This window comes from Oncorhynchus masou, chromosome 33 (assembly GCF_036934945.1).
Source record: "Oncorhynchus masou masou isolate Uvic2021 chromosome 33, UVic_Omas_1.1, whole genome shotgun sequence".
Lineage (NCBI taxonomy): Eukaryota > Metazoa > Chordata > Actinopteri > Salmoniformes > Salmonidae > Oncorhynchus > Oncorhynchus masou.
In genome coordinates this window covers 25,035,016-25,052,112 of record NC_088244.1, presented here as the reverse complement: position 1 = coordinate 25,052,112, position 17,097 = coordinate 25,035,016, and the positions used below count along the sequence as shown (strand labels likewise).

The window sequence follows — 17,097 nt, the reverse complement described above, 5'->3', positions numbered from 1 at the left end:
TGGTATGAATTGCCAATAGACTCCAGTAACCATATAGTCTGTAGCCTGTAATTGAAATTGTCTCGGGTGATATTCATTACCTGGGTGTTCTACGCAATCACTAATGCCATAAAGATCCAATTACATATTCATGTAGTTTTTAGGTGACAATATTCAACATGACATATCATGTCATCGTAGGCTTAAGTTTCATCACAGATCTCTATGCCCCGCACAGCACATATCCAAACGATAGGCGGAATATTGGTATTTTATTAGGATCCCAAATAACTGTTGCTAAAGTAGCAGCTACTCTTCCTGTGGTCCACACAAAACTTGATAATACAGAACATTTATAGACAATAACAGCTCAAAGACAGAACTACACAAATGAAAAACATCACACATAGCTTACATATCAGTACATACACACAACATATCTAGGTCAAATAGCAGAGGCATTGTGCCATGAAGTGATGCTTTATCTGTTTTTTTAAACCAGGTTTGCTGTTCATTTGATCCATCTGAGATAGGAGTTCCATGCAATCATGGCTCTATTTAATACTGTACGTTTTCTTGAATTTGTTTGGGGACTGTGAAAAGTGCCCTGGGGGCATTTATGGTGGGGTAAGTGTGTGTAAGTTTACTGTGCAAACATTTTGGAATTTCCAACACATTGTTTCTTATAAAAAATAAGTGATGCAGTCAGTGTCATGCATAGTATATATAGTATTGATATTAGCCCTCTGATTACAGTGAAGAGTAAGCCATGCCGCTCTGATCTGGGCCAGCAGCAGTTTTTCCTAGGTCCTTCTTTGCAGCACCTGACCACATGACGGGGCAATAATCAACATAATATAAAAATAAAGCCTGCAGGCCTTGCTTTGTGGTGTCAAAAAAGCAAAGCATCTCTTTATCACAGACAGACCTCTCCCCATCTTTCCAACCATTAAATTAATGTCACATTGGCTCCGTGACTAAGATTTCTCATTGGTAAAAGAAACTGGGCTGTGAATTAAAGTAGGGCCAGTAGGCCTACCACAGACCAAACATTTTCCTTAAAGAATTGCAAGCATTTTAGCCAATGGCCTAAAATATACAGCTCTTTACCTATTTCAATTATTATTTTTCCGACCAAACATTTATTTCAATCAAGGTCTGGCTGACCAAGATATTTCAAAAACATGTCACATTGTATGTGTTCTGGCCTTCACATAACAGGAATATGGGGAAAAGCATCTAATGTGGGCCAGCCCACACCAACTTGGTTAAAATGACCTCTAACACACATTGGGGTCAACCATAAAACATAGCCACTGTGATAGTTGATCGTAGGATGTTGACAAGTCGAAAAGGGAACATGCAGTTAGACAGGCAGAGTGACAACACTAAGAGAGTTAGAATGCATGTAGTTTTTATCTCTCATATTTCTGACATTGTTTTTATTTTCATACGTTGCTTTTATGAAAAGTGAACAGTGCTTTTTCAGGTCCAGTGGCTGGAACTCCAGAAGATGGGGAAGTGAGTGACGAGGAAGAGACTGGAGAGATTAGAGTGACTGAAGAAGGTCATGGGTCCATTTTGCTGCTCACGTCATCTCCCATGTCAGGGCTAACATTAGCACTATGGTGGTCAGCCCCAGTCCCTCATTGCAATAGGCTGCATCTACTAATAGAAGGAAATAAGTGTTAGTTACCTCATCTTCAGTAGGATGATATGTCTTACTTTGACCATGTAAAGAATTGAGTTCTCTTTTTTCCATTCTCTCTATGCTTACCAACAAAATTGTGTCTCCCCTTCTTAAGTCTGGGGTTCTCTGTTAAAACAGAGAAAACAAAGTAAGTCATGTGCATGAGGAGAAAGGGTAACCTGACACAGAGAACCCTCACACACTCACCAAACACGATAAGCCGTGTGTATGTGTCTGTGGAGCCCAGAGGGTTCTGGGCAGTGCATCGAAACATGGAGCCGTTGAGCTTGGCCGGTACTCGCTCCAGCACCAGCTCCCTCCCAATATGATCCTCTCTCCCGTCCAGCAGAGGACCTCCCACTCTGGTCCAGGTGAACAATGGCTCGGGGAACACCATGTTCTGGGAAGTGCATATGGAAAAGCATCCTTTGTAAATAATGTGTGTAATGAGATTGACATTGCAGTCAGACTGTACAAGATCACTGATATGCAAGACACCTTGACTCCCAAATAAATAGTATGTGATCAAGATTATCAATTGTGCGCCTTGCCTGCTCGCATTACTCTTACAAATTCCCTCAAACATGCAGAATGTCTTTCATTCAAATGTACATACAACTTTCATTCAGATGTATCTCCCAGTTGTATTTTATAGTTGTAGCGCGACACCTGCTGGAGAAATGTTGTATTTTTTAAGAAGGTTTTCTTTCAATGATGGTGATATGTGGTTGTCTTTCCTACAGTTGAATGTACTTACTGGTATTAATAATTTAAAAATAAAGCATTTATTTTGTACTCACCCCAGTGGATGAGATCTGGAGGCCCTGAACTGTAATGCGGACAGTGTCTCCTACTTTAGCCTTACCAGGCGTCATGGACAGTTTGGGGCCCCTGGGAGCAGCTAAAGGGAAACAAATAAAAAAATATATTAAAAAATGAATGTTACATATTTTCAATCTTTTAGCATTTTAACAAAACACTATTTTTCCTTATGTCTCAAATTATTTCTAAAGGAATAAATTAAGCATCTATATTCTCTGTATACTTCGCAAAAAGCTCTCAGCCTTAGAATCCATTTTTATTTGAGCATGCCTGCTAAACCATGGCTGACTGGGAATAACTGTTTTTGATGATGATGAAGTCTCCACTATATCTAGTAATCCACTCAAACCAACTGATGTAAGGTTCGACGTGTATTCATCATAAACTGATGCCGGTGGCTATGCTGCATACAGACCATGTTTGTGTAGGTGTGTGTGCTTATGGAATTACATACGGAACTGTGCAGAAAATGGCTAATCTACTGTGAGATTTCTCGAGCATTTCTAAGCAGAACTAATGGATCCTCTGAACAAAATACTCCATTAAGGAGCATCCTCATTAAGTGAGTCACTGTCTATAAACAGTTGCTGGCTGCTGCTGGATCCTGAGCTAAAGCAGTGATCAGGTTCTCTGTACTGTATATTCCTGTAGTTGGCTGATGCTTAAGGCTGGGAAGTGCCTGTTTTCTGCCATTACTGAATGCATTAGCTCTAAGTAGCGTTGTACATACACTGAGCACACCAAACATTAGGTACACCTTCCTAATATTGAGTTGCACTCCACCTTTTTGCCATCAGAAAGAACAGCCTCAATTTGTTAGGGCATGGACTCTACAAGGTGTCGAAAGCGTTCAACAGGGTTGCTGGCCCTGTTGACTCAAATGCTTCCCACAGTTGTGTCAAGTTGGCAAGATGTCCTTTGGGTGGTGGACCAATTCTTGATACACACAGGAAACTGTTGAGCGTGAAAAAAGCAGTAGCGTTGCAGTGGTTGACACAAACCGGTGCACCTGGCACTTACTACCATACCCTGTTCAAAGGCACATAAATAGTAGTCTTGCCCATTCACCCTCTGAATGGCACACATACACAATCCATGTCTCAAATTTGTTAAGCTTAACAATCCTTCTTTAACCCGTCTCCACCCCTTCATCAACACGGCATAATGTTTTGTATACTCAGTGTATAGTGTATATTGTATATATATATGTATACTCAGTGTATAGTGTATATTGTATATATATATATGTATATATATATGTATATGTATACTCAGTGTATATTGTATATATATATATATATGTATATGTATACTCAGTATATATTCCCCAAATTAGGAGCTTTCAGACAACATGCTCATTTTCCGTTAATTCAGGAAAAATACATAAAGAGAATTTGAACTATTATTTTAACAAACTATTATTATTATTATTATTATTATTATTATTACTATTATTATTACAAACTATTATTTTAGAATGTAGCTCTGATAGGTTAATACAGACATGGACTCCTTGGGTAGCCAGTATTTGGGTGGCATTAAAAAGTGGGTTAATGTCCTCATGGAGGAGATATTTGGTATCCAGCTGATTGTCATGGTCTAATTTGGTACTCACACAGAGTGACCTCAGCCTGCATGGGCATGGACAGAGCTGGGTGCTTGACCTCGCAGCTGTACAGGGCGTCGTTGTCCAGCTGGGGGTTGAGGCTCCAGGTGAGCATGGCTCTGACCTCCATGGTGCCGTCGCTGGACACCTGGCGCCGGTGCTGGACGTAGTAGAGCGGGTCAGTGCTCTGCATCCAGCGAGGGAACTCCCGGCTTACCACTGTCTCTGGGATCACCTCGGGGGTGGTGGGGCTGGGATCAGACCCCTCCATGCTTCCTGGCTCCCTCCCGGCCCCTACCATCTTCCCCATCCCTCCTTTCCCAGGGGTGTCATAGTCCAGACGGGGTGGTTTCCCCTGGTCAAGCAGGGACTTCTTCAGCTTGGTGTCATCCAGGTCTCTACTGATCGGGGGCCTAGAGATCCGTAGCCCTGCCTGGCCCCTGCCCTGGGATTTACCCCCGCCACCCTCCATAATAGAGGGGTTCACCTCGATCAGCTCGCCGTCACGCTTGAAGTACACCTGAAAGGATAAAGACATAGTATGAGCCCGTAAGAACCAATCACACCCATCATTTCAAAAGTGTTTTTACTTCAAAACATATTTCAGTATGACTACTGTTTGCATGTGGGCAAACTCACCATAGGGGCTGGCTTTCCTCCCATGACGATGCAGACTAGAGTGAAGTTCTGGGTGTCATAGCGACTGAAGGGGGCCGGGCAGTCTGCTGCCACTACAGAAATGGACTTAGGAGGAACTATGGAGGAAAAATAGCATAGAACCTGTGACTCAAAACGAGAGAACCATCTACATATAGGCACATTTTGCATCTAGTATTTTCAGAAGGGCTACATATAAAACTAACTGAAACATGAAACAAACATGTCTGTACTGTACTTGAGGGCATAACGTTAGTCTCGTGGACTTGGTATACAAGATGTTAGTCTGGTATACAAGATGGACACTCTTGGTAACCTTGATCGGGGGGAGGAATTCCAGGGTGTCAGACAGACAACTCTCCAACAAATCACAAGGTAGACATGCCAGAACGTCGCAATTCCAAACCAACGTTATAAGGCAAAATATTTGCAGTGGTTTAAGTTAAGTTAGTTGATGCAAACTAGCCACTTGCGAAATGCACTCATTCAAAATAACCTCCGTGATCTCCATCTTGCTAGCTACTATTTTGTGTTGTATTCATGCAATCAGGCAGTGGCGTGGTCCCTGTATGCCAAACTGACGTTCTATTACGTACAGACGTGTTAAACGGGAACATTGTGGGAGGCAACACGGATTTATATAAAACACTATCAGAAAGTGGTCTCCTGTGCATTTACCACATCTCAACAGTAGGGGGAGGCAGAGGTGATTAAAATACCACATGATCATATCATTATAGCGTTAATTCTCTTGAATCTTACCCATGACAGTGAGCACGATGCTGCCAGAGGCTAAGACCACCCTGTCTCTAGAGGCCTTGTCGTAGATCCCCACATGGCACTCATAAGGCCCATCATCATTCATCTGGACCTCAGGGAGCCTGGCAGTACAACAACAAACCCCACGAAGATAATAGCCATATTGGTTAGGGGTTTTCCAGGTACTCAAAGCATTGAATAAGATCAGATAAAATACAATAAGATACGATCAAATAATTTAAGCTCAAATAAAATAAGCCTACACTTGCGAGTGTAACAAACACTGACCAATGTTCTTTTACTTGAGGCTGCCGCCTACAGTTCAAGCTTACCGGACAGTTGATTGGTAGACCAAGTCTTCTCGTCTGCAGAAGTCCTCCATATGGGAGAAGTTGGTGTTGGTCATGGCATCATAGGTGAAGATCTTCTGCTTGGCACTGCCACCCTCTGTCACCTAGAAAGTTAAGGAATGCCTCATATTACACAGCCTGGACATGTATCCACCTACTTGTAACACAAGTTTCTACACAAAACACGACCTTGGTATTTGGTATTTTATTAGGATCCCCATTAGCTGTTGCGAAAGCAACAGCTACTCTTCCTGGGGTCCACACAGAACATAAAACGTGACAAAATAGAGAACATCAATAAACAAGAACAGCTCAAGGACAGAACTACATACATTTAAAAACAGCACGCATAGAGTATATATCAATGCATACACACAAAATATCAAGGTCAAATAGTGGAGAGGCGTTGTGCCGTGAGATTAATCCGTTTTTTTAAATCGATGCACACAGCTATTCTTTTCAAATTCATGAAGGATAGAGAGCTTTGAAGCCTCTTCTTTTCCAATTCATGAAGGCTAGAGAGCTTTGAAGCCTCTTCTTTTGCCACTTTAATCAGTTTAGTTAGTTGTTACTAGGTATTCATTTTATTTTGGAGGAGCTGGGAGCTCAGGGTGAAACAAAGTGTCCGTGTGGACTACATTACATACCGCTACATACATTCATAGTTTAAGGAGCTTATCAAACCTAGTAGCTCTTCAGAAGCCATTAGATATAGTACAGTTATGTAGGTTATATAATGCACTTTCTCTTTGCATCAAAAGCTTTGATACGTGTCAGCTTTTTAATTGAAGTGTCAATGGAAAATGTCAAAGAAATAAGCTGACCTAATCAAAAGCTTCTCCTAGAGGTAAACACAAGATACAACCATACGCTTCGTACAGGGACATCAAGGCCACCCTACTCACCCGAAACCACACAATCTCTCGCAGGTTGCCATCTGTCATGAAATTGCACTTGAGCGTTACCGTGTCTCCAATGACAACGGGAGGGAGAGGCTCAAGAGTGACAGTTAAATAGCCTGTGGGTCAAAGAAAGAAGTAAAATATGTTACACACATGTTTATCTCTACAACATACAGTCCCTTCTATGAAACCCATAACATAGTCCAGCACAAAACTTGCTAAAGGCATTCATTAGACATAAAGTTGTTCTATTTTATTTTATGATTCTTAAAGACCATCTTGTGTTTGTGTTACTATAGTTCTCAAATGACCATACCACCCTGTCTCTGGAGCATTTGAAATCAAACCTTATAGGCTATCTGTAATTACATGGATTGTTAATAGTGCACAATCAAGGCTAAATGACCAAAAGTTTTTTTTCACAGGCTATTACAGCTTTGGATAGGAATATTGTGTGCACACATTTCCCCCTTTTACTTGCATGATCATTATGGACTTGTTCATTCATTAACTGTGGTGTTGTAATAGTAGGTGTCCATATCTATGTAAAGGTAGGGTGGCAATGGCAGCACAAGTGCATGTTTATGTCTCGCTATTTCTCCCATTATCGAGGTCTTGGTGTGTGCTAAGTGCTGTGGCTCTGGGTAAAAAGTAAAGTATGGTCAATTAAAAACCAACCTGTTTCCTAAACAAGCCAAAGACATGATATAGTGCTGAGAAGCTCAGATCTCTATCTCTAACCTAGAGAGGCAGAGATAACCTAGTAGCGACCTCATTCTCTCTGAGAATTAATGCACTGTCATGATGTGTTTTCATTTATAATAACTAGGTGGTTGCTTATATTTGTCCTATTTCCCATGTACAAGTGTGTATTATGTGCATGGGTGGGTTGGAAACTCCCCCTGAGACACCCTTAGAGAGTGGGGTCATGGCCAGGGTCTGCCATTATCAACGGTGACCCTGGAGCAATTCGGGTTACATTCCTTGCTCTTGGGCACATTAATAGATTTTTCAGCTTGGTGATTGGAACGAGCCACTTTCTGGTTTCCTGGCCTAACGCTCTAACTGCTAGGTTATCTGCTGCACTTTCATCAGCACATTCTGTGGCAGAAAGAATCTCACCGAGCTTTACAGTAAGTAAATATTGTCAGTGTTATAGTGTTGTATGGGTCATTCCACATAATGAGTCCCTTCTGCACCAATATTGGATTTTAAAAGCCTGTTATATTAAATAAAGTGCCATATCATATAGACCATATGGAAAATTCAATAAATCAGCATTTTGACATGTCCCTCTGTGGACTCTCTGTGACTTCTTTGAAGATTTTAACCCACTTAACCCCAACATTTCTCCAAGTTTTCACCGTCATTTGACAACATCATTTCTGAAGATTATTATTTATTTATTGTGATTAGTGATTCATTTTAAGCTAAAAATACATGTCCCTTATTTTAAGGTCCACCCTGTTACGTGAACTGAACTCTCATTTTATAATGGTACAACTATTCCTTTTTAAATACATTTTTATTATTCACATTTCTTTTACCCCCTTTTTCTCCTAAATTGCGTGATTACGATCTTGTCTCATTACTGCAAGTCTACAACGGGCTCGGGAGAGGGGAAGGTCAAGTCATGTGTCCTCCGAAACATGACCAGCCACGGTTCTTAACACCCGCCCACTTAACCCGGAAGCCAGCTGCACCAATGTGTTAGAGGAAACACTGTTCAACTGACGACTGAGGTCAGCCTGCAGGCGTCCAGGCCCGCCACAAGGAGTCGCTAGAGCGCAATGAGCCAAGTAATGCGCCCAAGGCCAAACCTTCCCCTAACCCGGATAGCGTCTGGCCAATTGTGCGCCGCCCTATGGGACTTCTAGCGCCAGCCGATCGCAGGCTGTAGTGACACCGCAACACTGTGATGCAGTGCTTTAGACCGCTGCACCACTCGGGAGGCCTTAAATACAATTTCCTAAAGAGACATTGAACCTCTAATAGTCAAATCAGGTTCTACTCTTTTTGACAATTTTCTGGTGTTTTGTGGTGGAAACTGAGTGGGTCGAGCATAACACGTCAACCCTGTTACCCATAGGTAGACAGGATAGAAATATTTGAACAATTATAACAGCTTGCATTAAATTGTCCCTCCTGGTTGTACACGATAAGCCTCCATTCCTCCTGTCACAAGGGGATTTATGGCTTATTTAAGGTTAAATTGTCAACCCTGTTACAGTCAACTCTGTTACTTTATTTGGCACTTAATTAGGCATTTCCTATAGTCCTTTTTGTAATTTAACCTCTTTATATAGTAAAACATGTTTTTTATTAAGTTAAACATGTGCTCATCAGAGGGCCTCTCGGGTGGCTTAAGGGCGCTGTACTGCAGCGCCAGCTGTGCCATCAGAGACTCTGGGTTCGCGCCCAGTGCGGCTTGGTTGGGTTGTGTATCGGAGGACGCATGACTTTCAACCTTCGTCTCTCCTGAGCCCGTACGGGAGTTGTAGCGATGAGACAAGATAGTAGCTATTAAAACAATTGGATACCACGAAATTGGGGAGAAAAAGGGGTAAAATGTATAAAATAAAAAATAAAATAAAAGTGCTCATCAGGACAGAATGTTAAAATAAGTTAAATAAACCCAAAAGGACTTATAAACAATCTATATAATAATATATAATAACCTATATAATAACACCAGGGATTACATAGTACAGATTAAATCTGTAGGATCAGGTATCCACGATGACCCTTGACTTTTTGGCATGTTGAGTGTGATGGTGTGATGGCCCAGGACTGATCCCAGAGCACTTAAAGAGACATAAGCGTAGCACAGTGCAGGGCAGCTGGTAAAGAGTGTAATCTCCTGTTTCATACTGCTACTCCAGTATAGAATCCCCACCCCTCCTCCCACCTTGGCCTCTACACCCTGACGTCAAGGTGGATTATTTTTCCTCATGTTTTTCCGCTAATCCCCCATTTTTTCATCGACAGACCCAGGAGAGAACTGGAGGGAGCTTTATACTCACAAACATTTGAAAAAGTAATAAAGAAATGGCAGCATTTTGGAGCAAAGAGAGCTGCCATTTAACCATGTAAGCGTGAGCCCTGTAGGTGGAGGCAAAAATACTTGACTCAGGTGTTTTTATGATGTCAGTTGACATTTCTTAAAGGGGCCTTTCCACTAAGAATATACAATCGCAATCAGAGTTGTATTTATAAGGGTTTCTTATAGAACAAGGTAGTCCGTCCCTATTTAGGTCCGTTTTCAACTGTTTGGTGACTATCGAACATAACCTAACAATTGAGGCTGTCAGCTACATCCTCCTCATCAGTTGCTGTTGGTGAGGTTAGGTCTTGAGGGCCCGAATCTGGCCAGAATTAAGCTTGCGCAAATGGAAAGTAATTACGTTTTTATGCCTATTCTGACCTTGAACTTAAGCATGAGAATAGCATGCAATTCAACCGCTATTCCTTGGGGTGGAGATCAAATAAATGAAGGTGTGACAGAGGATGTCTAGAGATACAATGTATTCTGACCTTGACTTAATTTCCGAATAATTCCACCACCTTTATGTGTGAGGAAACCATGAATAATGTCTAGCGAGATAAGTGGGAAAAGCATCTAGGCCTACTTATTTTTTTCAGATAGAAATTATACCATTCTCCATGCACTATAATTTACAACTTGAAAAGAGCTATTGATAAGAGCTGGGTAAATTAGTAATCCGTTTGGTTAAGGAAATTGTAAATATAAATTGCATATGTTTTAGATATATTTTACCTTATAATCGCTGGAGACAAATGTGAAACCAGTCAACCAACCATATTACGGCAGCCATATTCTTTGAGTATTTCGTGGGTGATTGTTCCTGTCTCTGTGTTTGTTGCACAAAATAGGGCTGTTTCGGTTTTTCACGGTTCTTGTTTTTGTATATTTTTCATCTTTCATTAAAGATGTATAAAGATAACCACGCTGCATTTTGGTCCTCCTCTCCTTCACCAGAAGTAAACCGTTACAGAATCACCCACCACAACAGGACCAAGTGGTGTGGTGACAGGCAGCGGCAGCGGCAGCAGGAGCAGCTCAAAGAGGAATGGACATGGGAGAAAATCTTGGACGGAAAAGGACCCTGGGCACAGCCAGGAGAATATCACCGCCCCAAAGAAGAGCTGGAGGTGGAAAAAACGGAGAGGCGCTGGTATGAGGAGGCAGCACGGCGACGTGGATGGAAGCCCCAGAGTCAGCCCCAAAAATTTCTTGGGGGAGGCACACAGGAAGTATGGCGAAGCCAGGTGGGAGACCTGCGCCAACTTCCTGTGCTTACCGGGGGGCTAGAGAGACCGGGCAGGCACCGTGTTATGCTGTGGAGTACACGGTGTCTCCAGTGCGGGTGCATAGCCCGGTGCGGTACATACCAGCTCCTCGTATCGGCCGGGCTAGAGTGGGCATCGAGCCAAGTGTCATGAAGCCGGCTCTACGCATCTGGTCTCCAGTGCGTCTCCTTGGGCCAGATTACATGGCACCAGTCTTGCGCACGGTGTCCCCGGTTCGCCTGCATAGCCCAGTGCGGGCTATTCCACCTCGCCGCACTGGCAGGGCGACCGGGAGCATTCAACCAGGTAAGGTTGGGCAGGCTCGGTGCTCAAGAGCTCCAGTGTGCCTGCACGGTCCAGTCTATCCAGTACCACCACCACGCACCAGGCCTCCGGTGTCAGCTCCCCGCACCAGACTTCCTGTGTGTCCTCGGCCCAGTACCACCAGTGCCAGCACCACGCACCAGGCCTACAGTGCGCTTTGCCTGTCCAGTGCCGCCGGAGTCTCCCTCCTCTCCAGTGCCGCCGGAGCCTCCCTCCTCTCCAGTGCCGCCGGAGCCTCCCTCCTCTCCAGTGCCGCCGGAGCCTCCCTCCTCTCCAGTGCCGCCGGAGCCTCCCTCCTCTCCAGTGCCGCCGGAGCCTCCCTCCTCTCCAGTGCCGCTGGAGCCTCCCTCCTCTCCGGTGCCGCCAATCTGTCAGGATCCGCCGGCGCCGCCAGTCTGCCAGGATCCGCCAGTCTGCCAGGATCCGCCGGAGCCCCCAGTCAGCCAGGATCTGCCAGAACCGCCAGTCAGCCAGGATTGGCCAGAGCCATCAACCTGCCCGAGCTACCCCTCAGTCCCGAGCTGTCCCTCAGTCCAGTGGGGCCCTTTGTTAGGGTAACTAGGCCAAGGTCGGCGGCGAGGGTCGCCAATCTAAGGACGCGGAGTAAGCGGACTATGTTGGAGTGTGGTCCACGTCCCGCGCCAGAGCCGCCACCGTGGACAGACACCCACCCACCCAGACCCTCCCCTATGGGTTTAGGTGTGCCGAGAGTCCGCACCTTTGGGGGAGGGGGGTACTGTCACGCCCTGGCCTTAGTATGTTGTGTTTTCTTTATTATTTCGGTCAGGCCAGGGTGTGACATGAGTGAATTATGTGTTTGTCTTGTCTAGGGGTTTTGTAGATTGATGGGGTTGTGTTTAGTATAGTAGTCTATGGTTGCCTGGAGTGGTTCTCAATCAGAGGCAGGTGTTTATCGTTGTCTCTGATTGGGAACCATATTTAGGCAGCAATATTCTGAGTATTTCGTGGGTGATTGTTCCTGTCTCTGTGTTTGTTGCACCAGATAGGGCAGTATCCATTTTTCACGTTTATTGTTTTTGTAAACTGTTCGTATTTTCATCTTTCATTAAAGATGTTTATGAATAACCACGCTGCATTTTGGTCCTCTCTCTCACCAGAAGAAAACCGTAACACATATGGCAGCAAACTGAAGCATATCAACATATCAACTTTCCCACAGTAAAGTTTATGAAATGCTGTGCCATTATGCAGAATTTAAATTGTACGGCCATTTAACTTGCAGTGTTTCTGTTTTCTATTTCTGGTTTCTATTGTTAAATATTACCCTCTAGCAGTATCGATTTAAAGGGATGGCTTACGATAAATGTACTGAAAACCCTATTGAATGAGAACTCACCAAGAAAATCTGTTAGCCAGCAAGTGGGAGGGCTTTCAGGTAGCCAGCCACACCTGTAGATTACTAATTTATTTGTCTCCAGCGACACGACTGAATTAGGTAACGCCTCGATCTCACTGATAGTGTCATTGTGTTTTGGTACATCAGAAGTACTTTAACTTCCAATGGAATACTGCGTTTCCAGCAGAGACAGTTGCAGTGCGTTCTATGTGGTGCATACGGTGGATTTATCAAAGGTGTGCATCAAATTGTATGTGTAGACAGCTTGAATGAAATGGTAGCTGAAGGTGAATGTTTAACTTTTGTTGCACACATAACCAGATGATGCTGCATACCATTTTGAAAGGTGTGCGTAGGAAAGGTGTGCGTAGGAATGGCGTAAATTCTTATGTCAGAATTAGCCCCTGAATGCATCACCATTGTCTTACGCAGTTAACAAAAGGCAGCGAAAGTCCCTACTCACCCAACTAGAGCCCAGACTCACTATATTACCACCAGGAAATATAAATGAATGTGAGTTAATGATGAATGGTTTAAGTACAGTAGTTTTTGTACTTACAGTTGAAGTCTGAAGTTTACATACACCTTAGCCAAATACATTTAAACTCAGTTTTTCACAATTCCTGACATGTAATCCTAGTAAAAATTCCCTGTTTTAGGTCAGTTAGGATCACCACTTTATTTTAAGAATGTGAAATGTCAGAATAATAGTAGAGATAATTATTTATTTCAGCTTTAATTTCTTTCATCACATTCCCAGTGGGTCAGAAGATTACATACACTCAATTAGTATTTGGTAGCATTGCCTTTAAATTGTTAAACTTGGGTCAAACGTTTCGGGTAGCCTTCCACAAGCTTCCCACAATAAGTTGGGTGATTTTTGGTGCATTCTTCCTGACAGAACTTGTGTAACTGAGTCAGGTTTGTAGGCCTCCTTGCTTGCACACACTTTTTCAATTCTGCCCACAAATGTTCTATCGGATGGAGGTCAGGGCTTTGTGATGGCTGCTCTAATACCTTGACTTTCTTGTCCTTAAGCCACAACTTTGGAAGTAGGCAACTTTTGTCTCAACTTTTGCCACAACATTGGAAGTATGCTTGAGGTCATTTTCCATTTGGAAGTCCCATTTGCAACCAAGCTTTAACTTCCCGACTGATGTCCTGAGATGTTGCTTCAATATATTCACATAATTTTCCTACCTCATGATTCCATGTATTTTGTGAAGTGCGCCAGTCCCTCCTGCAGCAAAGCACCCCCACAACATGATGCTGCCACCCCAGTGCTTCACGGTTGGGATGGTGTTCTTTGGCTTGCAAGCCTCCCCCTTTTTACTCCAAACATAACGATGGTCATTATGGCCAAACAGTTCTATTTTTGTTTCATCAGACCAGAGAAAATTTTTCCAAAAAGTACGATATTTGTCCCCATGTGCAGTTGCAAACCGTAGTCTGGCTTTTTTTTATGGCGGTTTTTGAGTGGTGGCTTCTTCCTTGCTGAGTGGCCTTTCAGGTTATGTCGTTATAGGACTCGTTTTACTATAGCTATAGATACTTTTGTACCCGTTTCCTCCAGCATCTTCACCATGTCCTTTGCTGTTGTTCTGGGATTGATTTGCACTTTTCACACAAAAGTACGTTAATCTCTAGGTGACATAACGCGTCTCCTTCCTGAGAGGTATGATGGCTATGTGGTCCCATGGTGTTTATACTTACGTACTATTGTTTGTACAGATGAACGTGGTACCTTCAGACATTTGGAAATTGCTCCCAAGGATGAACCAGACTTGTGGACGTCTACAATTTATTTTCTGAGGTCTTGGCTGATTTCTTTGGATTTTCCCATGATGTCAAGCAGAGAGGCACTGAGTTTGAAGGTAGGCCTTGAAATACATCCACAGTTACACCTCCAATTGACTCAAATTATGGCAATTAGCTTCTAAATCCATTACATAATTTTCTGGAATTTTACAAGCTGTTTAAAGGCACAGACAACTTAGTGTATGTAAACTTCTGACCCACTGGAATTGTGATACAGTGAATTATAAGTGAAATAATCTGTGTGTAAACAATTATTGGAAAAATTACTTGTTGTCATGCACAAAGTAGATGTCCTAACCGACTTGCCAATACTATAGTTTGTTTACAAGAAATTTAAGGAGTGGTTGAAAAACGAGTTTTAATGACTCCAACCTAAGTGTATGTAAACTTCCGACTTCAACTGTATGTATTGTATATAGTTTTTTTTGTGATGTGGTTTTCATGTAAGCCCTTGGGCTTCAAACCTCACCTGCACATCATTTTTAAATTTATTGTAATCTGTATACCACGTGTTTTCTTTGGTGCAAATAAATGTAACTAAATTAAACAGTAGAAGACCCACTGCAAATATCCAGGGTGCACTTCATCTCATGTTAGTGCTCAACAATGAACAACAAGCTTCTCAGGCTCGCTCCGTCTTCTGAGCAGACACCATGACAGACAGCTGCCATCTACTGTATCTAACAGAGGACATTGTAGGCCTTCAATATAGTACACCCAGTCCAATTATTTTGAATTATACGGTGATCAGAGAAATAAACACTGGCACTGTTGTGAGACTTGATTCTTCTGAAAATAGGCACACTCAAGGCCTAAGCGTATGCTTGAAGCCTGTTAGCATTGACTCTGCGAAGGAGGAGGTGGTGAATGAAGCACTGACAGAAAGCTAGCAAGGAGATTACTTTCTCTCTCTCTCTCTCCCACTCACAGACCAACTTGATCTCACGAGCTCCTGGGGGTGGAGTGCCATTCGTCTGGCAAGCGAGACTACAGAGCCAGACTCAGATCCAGAGACACACAGATCCAGGCAGACACACGTGCACACACACACATACACACATGTGACAGAGCAACTTCAATAGGAACTGCATTCACTGAAATCACAATTATGCTCTCCCTCCCCTCAATTTCTATAGCATATATTATTGCCATATGATGGGATTGAAATGCTATACTTACATGATATCACAGATCCTGATTGCAAATCATGTTACTAATATTAGATGCTTGAAATAATGCATATCCGCAATGTTTTGTTGGCTTGCATTCTGTCAGTTCCTAGAGCCTTGGGACTGTGGCATTTAATCATTTTAGAGTACAGATTACCTGTCAAATGGGTCAGCCAAATAGCCTTTATCCCTCAGATAATCAATCAAAAACTGGATTGGGTAACTGGGATGGTGACATCATAGCCTCACAAGCATGAGACAACTTTTAGCCTATTTAAGTCAAACATGCATTCAACGAGTGTACTCAATGTACAGTCTACAGAAATTGCTGTATGAAACAGTGCATCTCGTCATGGACAAACTAATCATTTTGGATGGCTGTCAATACCTTGAAACTGTTTACGGTCAATCTAGGCTAGTGTAATGAATTTCAAATATGTAAGACAGGTAAGAAAATAACGTTTGCAGCCTATAATCATTGCAATGTCATTTCAATCTGCAGGCTTTAGAGCTACAGCCTAACACAGAAGTATGTTAAATGTGAAATATATAGGTTAGTAAAAATGGTCTACAGCGTGGAGCTTTAGAAATTAAATCACAACTTTTTAGCTAATAACAACAAAATGCTCCATGTAGGACAAAAAACGGAAACATACCAACAGCTAAATCCAAAACATACACGAGGATACACAGAGAAAACGCACAAGTCATCTTCCCCGTTCGTGTGGTCAAATTGACACTCCATCTGTTTTTCAGGCGATAAATCGTTGATAAAGTGCCATCCACAATGTCAGCGGCACGGGTCTGGTCCCCATTCGGAACGCTTCATTCTGCACCGAAACGCAGAGCTACTTTTCTGTTTCTGTCAAGCTACCAGTGAGAAAATAAATCCTCATCCCGATATTGCTTCCAGAATTGTGTGAGGATTAAAAACTACAACAGATTTGATGTGAATAAAGTCTCATCAGCTCTTTCGCGCTCTCTCAACACACGCTTACGCGTGCGTGCGCACACACCTTGAAGCTTCCCCTCTTCTCTCTCGCTCTCACATTACATATATATATATATATATATATATATATATATATATATATATATATATATATATATACATACACACACAGTACCATTCAAAAGTTGACACACCTACTCATTCCATTGTAGAATAATAGTGAAGACATCAAAACTATGAAATAACACATATGGAATCATGTAGTAATCATGTGTTATAAAATATATTTGGATTTGTTTATTTGAGATTCTTCAAAGTAGCCACCCCTTGCCTTGATGATAGCTTTGCACACTCTCGGCATTCTCTCAACCAGCTTCATGAGGTAGTCATCTGGAATGCAT

At 42.6% G+C, this 17,097-nt stretch overlaps 1 protein-coding gene across 1 annotated transcript; it reads right to left on the bottom strand.

Moving 5' to 3' along the window:
- Nucleotides 1-234: 234 nt before the first annotated feature.
- On the bottom strand, nt 235-16,724 carry LOC135528096 (immunoglobulin superfamily member 21-like). Its single transcript, XM_064956902.1, has 10 exons — nt 16,401-16,724; nt 6,769-6,881; nt 5,846-5,967; nt 5,517-5,635; nt 4,737-4,852; nt 4,107-4,617; nt 2,470-2,570; nt 1,877-2,069; nt 1,757-1,795; nt 235-1,647 (listed from the first exon to the last, which is right to left on the bottom strand). The coding sequence occupies exons 1-10, from the start codon at nt 16,453-16,455 to the stop codon at nt 1,568-1,570; spliced, it is 1,449 nt and encodes a 482-aa protein (XP_064812974.1). The 5' UTR covers nt 16,456-16,724; the 3' UTR covers nt 235-1,567.
- Nucleotides 16,725-17,097: the final 373 nt, after the last annotated feature.

Coding starts and splice junctions, on each gene's coding strand:
- LOC135528096 (XM_064956902.1), bottom strand. CDS start 16,455: ATGACTTGTGCGTTTTCTCTGTGTATCCTCGTGTATGTTTTGGATTTA. Junction 6,882..16,400: donor TGTTTTGGATTTAGCTGTTG/GTATGTTTCCGT, acceptor TTTGACCCACAG/GCTATTTAACTGTCACTCTT. Junction 5,636..5,845: donor GTCTACCAATCAACTGTCCG/GTAAGCTTGAAC, acceptor TTGTACTGCCAG/GCTCCCTGAGGTCCAGATGA.